This window comes from Nicotiana tomentosiformis, chromosome 2 (genome assembly GCF_000390325.3).
Source record: "Nicotiana tomentosiformis chromosome 2, ASM39032v3, whole genome shotgun sequence".
Taxonomy (NCBI): domain Eukaryota; kingdom Viridiplantae; phylum Streptophyta; class Magnoliopsida; order Solanales; family Solanaceae; genus Nicotiana; species Nicotiana tomentosiformis.
In genome coordinates this window covers 181860025-181868391 of record NC_090813.1, presented here as the reverse complement: position 1 = coordinate 181868391, position 8367 = coordinate 181860025, and the positions used below count along the sequence as shown (strand labels likewise).

Here is an 8367-nt window from a genome sequence, read left to right as displayed (position 1 = left end):
TTCTCAACTCCGCTCGAAAAGTCAGCAAAGTTAACCCCCGAGTCCACGTGCCCTTCCGAAGATTTTCGAAGATAAACATTACCCATAGCACAACGAAGTCAATTATATAATTTATTCCCAATTTCATGTCTAATTTCGTGGTCAAAATCCAAAAGTATCATTTCTAGGTTTTCTTCCAAAATTTTCACAATTTCTATCAAATTTCATGTTAAAATCCATATATAACTCATGTATGTAACTCGAAACAAGTAGGAATAACTTATCTTATGATATATGGTGAAAATAATATTCAAGAATCACCCTATATATGTGCTCCAAGAACTTAAAAGTGAAGAAATGAGCTCAAAATCCCGAAATTAGATGTTTAATACACCAGCCAGGCCTTCTTCTTTTTGATCGCGGTCATAAGCCACGCGATCGCGGTTAACAAAAGTTCCATCAACGTTTCTTTCACCATGATCGCGGCCAAAACCCTGTGATTGCAATGTACTGTGTTTTTTTCTTTACAGACACCCTTCCGTATAATGGCCATAACATTTTGTACAAAATTTCCAAAGACAAATGGTTTACCTTTTTAAAAACTAGATTCAAAGCGCTACAACTTTTGTTGTTGGATCATCTCAAAATTCCTTATAGATTGCAAGATATATGCTTCCGAAGTCAAACCACTAACAACATAAATTCCTTCTACGCAATCGCGACCTTCCTTCCGCGATCGCGATTCACAAGGCCTGGAACAACACTTTGCTCTTTGCGATCGTGGTCCAAACCTCCGCCATCATATTTCACACCCTCGACACCAGTTATCAAAAGTTTGAAAAGGGCTATAAGTGGTCCGGAACCATCCCAAAACTCACCCGAGGTCCGAGGAACCCCGCTCAATCATTCTAACAAGTTTATATATCCTATGTAAACCTGTCCAAAGGCTCGGAACTCAAATTACAATAACAAAGCCAAGAATTAAAGATCAAACTCAATTTCTTAAACTCTCTTAACTTTCAATCCTTCACCCTTCGTTGAACGCGTCCGAATCATACGTAAACATTCCGAATGACGCCAAATTTTATGTGCAAGTCATAAGTCACAACACGAACCAATTTCAAGGCTCAGAACCCCAAACGGATATCGATAACACCAAAGTCCACTTTAAACCAAACTTGGAAAATTCTAAAAAATTTAAAATGCCAACTTTCCATATTAAGCGCCGAAATGCCCCCGGATCACCCGATACTCAACCCGAACATATGCCCAAGTACGAAATCATTATACGAACCTATTGGAACTTTCAAATCCCGATTTTGTAGTTGTTCACTCAAAAGTCAACTCTGGTCAACTCTTCAAACTTAAAGCTTCCGGATTTAGAATTTTCTTTCCAAATCAACTCCGAATTTCCCGAAATTCAATTCTGACCACACGTACAAGTCAGAATACCTGAAGTGAAGCTACTCAAGGCCTCAAACCGCCGAACGACGCGCTAGAGCTCAAAACGGCCGATCGGGTCATTACAAAACCTCTTGAGAGAGATTTGGAACCTCTTGGTTCGAGTTCAACTTTGGATTATCTGTTTTCAAAAATTGGGTTCTTGAGGGTAATCTTCATCTCCTTCCTTTATATCAAGGGTTTCTAATTTTTCGTTCTTGGGAAGCAATCGAATAGTTTTACGATTGTTGTTTGAGACGCTTACTTAGGGTTCTAGATTTTCTTCTACATTTCATTATTCAGATTACTTTTAATTATATTAATCAAACATATCATTAGTTTTGCTTCAATTATTGTTGCTTTTATATTCTACTATTTTGTTTTATCTCGGATCGTATCACTTCTGAAGAAGAAGACCAACACTCTTCCAAAACTTGCCTCTTTGCACTTTTATTTCTTCAAATTAAAACCCACTTGTAATACCATCTTAAACTCAAATGTTGCCCTCTTTTCTCCTTGTTAGTTATTATATTAGTTAACTTCTCCACTTCACCATAAAAATTCAGAATACAATGATACATGAAACACCAACCAAACAGGTGAGATAAGCAAATCACAAAATAAAAAAGAAAAATTTAATTTACCTCTGTCTAGTAACAGTGCTAAAATTTTAGCAATGGTATATTACTTACTTACCTTCAAAAAATCAAACCTTTTCAGTTTTATTAGATCTAGCTGTTGAACTCAAAAAAGTAAACAAAAATAAATACGTTTTGTGGCATAACCAATCTGATCCATCCATGAAGACTACATACTGGCGACAACAGACGCCTATATTAGTCCATCACTTGCATACACTGAGTTTGACACTACATACTGGAGTTGCATTTCTTCTTTTGGCTTGCATACACTGAGTTTGACACTGCATACATGCGCTAATTAAATAATTGTATATACTGTTAACCAACTCTTTTAACCTGATATTGTTTACTGAGACTTACACAACTAAATAATTTTACCTGAAGCAAAGAGTCTTTATCATCATATAGATAAAAGCTTGCTCTAGAGCATCAAGGCCAGGATGCAGTTTCAAATCCAGTAAGAGCAAGTGTATAGTTCCCTAAAAACAAAGAAGAATGCTTTTTGCAAGAATATTAGTATACAAGTATCAAAAAAAACCAGGTTGAGTTTAAATTTAAAAATCTCATTGCAAGGGAAAAAAAAAAAAATCCCAAATCAGATATGAGGGCAAAATATTTATCCAATCTTTACTAGTTACTAGAGTTTAAGAGCTAGTGGAGATTTAGAAAGATTAAGCTGTTTCGTTTGCTTAAATCAACACGTCTATCCACTCATTCATTTTTGCTGCGTGTCGTTATCGTATTTCACTAAAATAAGGAAAAGAAGATTAATCCAAATCGGAAACCAACAAATTCTGATAAATTCTCGTTTTGGTCCTTCTAATATTTGGCTAGTCACCTTTAATCTTTTACTAATTAAAATGTTTGTCTTTAGTCCCTTTAATATAAGAAATATCTTATATCTAGATTATTTGATAGAACTACAATTATCTGCAAAATATAAAAAACAATATAAATTTAACATAATATATGAACAATTAAATAGTTTAACAGTTAAAAATTCATTAAAACTGTAAGATTTCACAAGCATAGGGATCTCAAAAGTTCACATTTCAAAATATCAGAAGAACTAAAATCAGAATTTACTAATCAATGTGGGACCAAAATTGCTATTAAATCCTCATTCGGGAAATAGGAACAAATACTGCGATTATGTCTCATGCAGTTATTATATTATAGTTCTAGTAAAACACAAATACACGTCTATATTCTATCAGCCGCTTTTGTGATTCTTGAAAAAGCCATTGACAATCTTTTGAGCAAAAAGAAAGTAAGAAATTAACAAGAAGTGTGAGAGAGATAGAGAGACTTTTGTTTTTGTTTTTGAAGAAAACAAATCATAAAAGAGAAACCAAATATGCCTCCTCTTATGGCCTTTGACAAGGGGGATGATGAGTTTCCTGCCAAACTGACTGGACAGGTTGTGATTTGTTCCATTATTGCAGCCTTTGGTGGTCTTATGTTTGGCTATGACATTGGAATTTCAGGTAAAATCTCTTCTTGCTTGAAATATTTGTAGGTCAATTTAACCTAACAATATATGTGAATAAACTTATATTCTTGCAAAATTTGTTGAGAATTTATGGTCAATACAAATATTAAAAGGGTTTAAGTTATACACACTTATTAAGCGTTTGGACATAAAAATTATAATTTTTGAAGAAAAAGTAATATTTGGAGTTAACTTGAAAAATGGTATTTGGAATTTAAAAATTATTTTTGGACATACATTTCACTTGAAAATAATTGCAGTTTTATGAATGGGGAAAAAAGTTTTTTCTGAACATTTTGAAAAAGTGGTCAAATTTCAAAAACTCATTTTCAAAAATTTTTCAAAATCTTGCAAAATCTCATGGACAAACACATTTTTGAATTTTTTTTTTTTTAAAAGGAATTTTTTTTAATAGACAAACAGGGGCTTAATTTACATTGCTTGTGTAGTCTAACCGTTACAACACGTGTTATAATGATTATCATGGAGATTTGTGATTTGATTATGTAAATACAATTTTTTTCACACCATCACTGCATAGAACATAAAATCAAATTAAAAAAATATTTTTTTTTGGTTTTTGATAAATTCATGTCAAGTGGCATGATAACGTCTATGGATTTGACTTATATATAGTGTCAGCATAAAAGTTTCTTTTTATACTAAAATTGTAACCTAGCAGGTATTTATCAATTTTACCAGATTATCAATTAATGATTATCAAAAAGTTTACGTATAACTAATGACTTGATTGTGTAAATATTTTTTACATACATAAAACTTCTAGTTATGTATGGATTTGTGCAGGTGGGGTGACATCAATGGATGATTTCTTGGAGAAGTTCTTCCCAAAAGTCTATGTTAGAAAGCATAGGGCTAAAGAAGACAACTACTGCAAATATGATAACCAAATGTTGCAGTTGTTCACATCTTCATTGTACTTAGCAGCAATTGTATGTTGTTTCTTTGCCTCAAAGTGTTGTAAGAGGTTTGGCAGGAAAATTACAATGCAACTTGCCTCTTTGTTCTTCTTTATTGGAGTTATCCTTAATGCTGCTGCTATGAATCTGCCTATGCTTATCATTGGACGCCTTTGTCTTGGCGCTGGTGTTGGATTTGGCAATCAGGTAACTTTTATTTAATTAATTATCACTTATATATTCAACAAATAGTCTAGGAATCTAATGACCGAATCTCTGTTTTGTTTGATTTTCTGTCCTTATTTGTAGTAAATGAAAGCGCTGTATTACTACTACAACGATTGTTTCGATATTTTTTGGCTGCTATAGTGAAGTGCTGTTATAGATGATATATATTATAATATAATATAAAAAAAATTTCCGAGAAAAAATCGGTTGTTATATACGAATGTTGTTATAAGAACAAGTTAAAGTTGAAAAAGAATATTTGGACGTTAAAGTTGTCTTGATGAATTTCATTTAACCAAAGTTGAATATTTGTGAGTAAAAATCAATACTCACTCCAATTCAATTTAAACGACAGAATTTCGCTTATTGAAAGTCAAACTGTGTGAAGTTTGACTAACATTTTAAAATATATTTTTTGATCATATTGACATGAGAAAAACTGTAACTTATAGTATTTTTTGTTAGTTTTTGAATATCTAAATTTTAATTTTTAAAAATTGAGTTAAACTAATAATCCAATTTGACTTCAAAGTTTGGTCAAATTAACTCTCGATAAGCAAAATATCATCTAAATTGAAACAAGGGGAGTATTTAACTTGAAGTTCAATGTTTTAAAATATACTAATAGCCAATTTAGTCATTGCAAATACCATTATTTACAAATACTAAAATATCATTTATTGCAGGCAGTGCCATTATTCATATCAGAGATAGCTCCAGCAAAGTACAGAGGTGGTCTCAACATTTTGTTCCAAATGCTGATCACAATTGGTATTTTATGTGCCAATATAGTCAACTATGTAACTTCAAAAATGCACCCACATGGTTGGAGATTTTCCCTTGGTGGTGCAGCAGTTCCAGCAATATTTCTTGGCTTAGGTTCTTTTCTCATTGTTGAAACACCAACTAGCCTAATTGAACGTGGCCAAAAAGATGAAGGCAAACAAGCCTTAAGAAAAATTAGAGGTGTACATGATGTTGAAAAAGAGTATCAAGAGATTTTACAAGCCACTGAATTAGCTCAACAAATCAAACAACCTTTTAGAAATCTAATGAGCAAATCTAGTAGGCCACAACTTATATGTGGTACAATTCTTCAGATTTTCCAGCAATTTACTGGCATAAATGTTATCATGTTCTATGCTCCTGTATTATTTCAGACGATGGGATTCGGCGGAAAGGCGTCGTTGTTATCAGCTATTGTTACTGGTATGGTTAATGTGGTTTCAACCATAGTTGCAATACTTGGAGTTGATAAATTTGGAAGAAGAGTTTTACTTATTGAAGCTGCTGTTCAAATGCTTGTTGCCCAGGTAAACCATTATTTCAATATGAGTTTAATTTATAGTATAAAGGAACTATTCTTATACTATTAGATCACCTAAATATACACTATAACTGTTCATATTCATAATATACAGTAGAGTTTTTGAAAGTAAAAATGGTTTGATCTTAGCTCACTGTCCAGTTGGCTCCTGTAAAGGACTAGGAAAATTACTTTTTTTTTTAAAATTAATCAGTTTATTATTGAAACTATTACATCATTTAAAAGCATAAATTATTACGTATGAAATAAGGTATTTCTGACGTATGACTTGATTTTTCTAAAATTAAGGGGTTTTATATTATTCAACTTGTCAGTGAATTATGATATGATCTCATATAAAAGTTTAAACTGTTAAATATGAGATATTTTATTTATTTATTTATTTATCTTGTGTTCACAGCACAAACATTCATGTTTGGCTCGTATTTTTTCTTTAATCAAGCGTGCAAAAATAATCTTGTTGAATATTATATTGGTGGATCCAAGTGAGACACTCGAACCGTGACCTTTGCTTGTTTTGGCACTATATTAAATTGCTTTGCCACATCATAGTGTAAAAATTATCTATACTGTCGGTGCGTTTTAAGTAAATCTTGTTGTTCTGCTTGTTGATTCTTTTGGTTTTTGTTGCAGTGTGTTACAGGAGGAATTCTTGCAGTTCATTTGAAAGCCACAAATGTAATACCAAAGAACTATGCATATTTTGTGGTTGTGTTGATATGTGTTTTTGTGAGTGGATTTGCTTGGTCATGGGGTCCATTAGGATGGTTAATTCCAAGTGAGATTTTTCCATTGGAAACAAGAACTGCTGGATTTTTCTTTGCAGTGAGTATGAACATGATTTGCACTTTTATTATAGCTCAAGCTTTTCTCACAATGTTATGCCACATGAGATCTGGGATCTTCTTCTTCTTTGCTGTTTGGATTGTCATTATGGGAAGTTTTGCATATTTCTTCCTCCCTGAGACTAAAGGAATCCCTATTGATGAAATGAATGAAAGAGCTTGGAAGAAACACTGGTTCTGGAAGAGGTATTTCGATGATGATTCTGCTCCTGGAGATCATCGAGATGACAAAATCCCAGTAAACTAAGAGAATTAGTCGGGCTAGTGAGTACCAGACATTGAACAGTTAAACAAAAAATAAAAGTGATCGAACCATTTCTTTCATAGAGACTTTCAAATTTCTAGTCTCTTTTTTTGTTCTTTTAGTATGAGAAACTGCAGTTATTTATTTAGTTTTTAACTTGTCTCTATATACATTAGCGATATACTATAAGGATTTAATAAAATAAGAATTTAAGTTATATGCATTAGCAGTATAAGAATTTTTACACTATCAGTAATTTCTCTTGTATGTTATTATTCTTTTTTTTTTGTTATCATAAAATGTTTTCTATGACTTGTACCTGCATGTTAAGCTAACTTGATTGTGTGAAAAATGTATTCATTGTGTGGAATATGCTATACTTACAACCTTAGATATTTTTCCAAAGCTCCTATATTCCCATTTGTTTTTACACCTCTCTTGTTCGTTACATATAAAACATGTCTTACCGCAAACGCTTAAGTGGAGCTTATAGTACCTGCATGCATGTCAAACTGATAGGTTATATGTTCCTTGTTATGTTTTAATGATCTAACAAACTTAATGATAAGAACTAGATAAGAAACCTGATATACATCCTCAAGTATGTGAAAACAACAAGACTTAAGATGGAATTGTAAATCAACGCTTCGGGAGTCAAAGAATTAACAAGGGGAACAGATGGACATCAGTTCCCCTGGTGATCGTACTAGTCAACTCTCCAACAGCTGTAAAGTTGATGCCTGCACACGCAACAGTGCGAAACAGTACAACAGTCAACTTCATTGGGAATGATCATGTATCATCCATGCTTGCATCATTCAAGTGATGTCACCAATGTTATATTAATATTAAACCAAAGACAAAACATCACTTGAACTTTTGAAGAATCCATCAAGAACTCTCTCAAGTGACCAATCAATCTGGCAAGCGATTCTCAAGAGTATCAAGAACAAAGAACAACATAACAACTGACCAGTTTCCTGTATTGAGTTATTATATTTTCTTAGTTGTATTGCACCTTTGTTAAAGCTCTTTACTTGTAATTCCTACTTAGCTTAGTTAGAAGCATTGTGTAGGAAACCTTTATAAATCATAAACCCTTGTGTTTGTGTCTTGGCTAGAGTTAGTCCAGTTGTAAATCTTTGTAATAGAGTTATTACAAAGTGGCTTGTAATAGAGTTGTTACAAGTTAGTGAGGGATTAAGAAGTTAATTCCTAGATTACAATAGGTTGTAATCAAAAGTTTGCTCA

At 32.6% G+C, this 8367-nt stretch overlaps 1 protein-coding gene across 1 annotated transcript; it reads left to right on the top strand.

The window, feature by feature from the left end:
- Positions 1-3244: 3244 nt before the first annotated feature.
- On the top strand, positions 3245-7337 carry LOC104103560 (sugar transport protein 8-like). The gene is made up of 4 exons (XM_070196364.1): positions 3245-3547; positions 4360-4679; positions 5387-6013; positions 6661-7337. The coding sequence occupies exons 1-4, from the start codon at positions 3418-3420 to the stop codon at positions 7117-7119; spliced, it is 1536 nt and encodes a 511-aa protein (XP_070052465.1). The 5' UTR covers positions 3245-3417; the 3' UTR covers positions 7120-7337.
- The last annotated feature ends 1030 nt before the right edge of the window (positions 7338-8367 follow it).

Bases quoted from the DNA above. Each gene is read 5' to 3' on its own strand.
- LOC104103560 (XM_070196364.1), top strand. From the start codon at position 3,418: ATGCCTCCTCTTATGGCCTTTGACAAGGGGGATGATGAGTTTCCTGCC. The intron at 3,548-4,359 runs GTAAAATCTCTT...GGATTTGTGCAG, and splicing joins CTATGACATTGGAATTTCAG to GTGGGGTGACATCAATGGAT. The intron at 6,014-6,660 runs GTAAACCATTAT...TTTTTGTTGCAG, and splicing joins TTCAAATGCTTGTTGCCCAG to TGTGTTACAGGAGGAATTCT.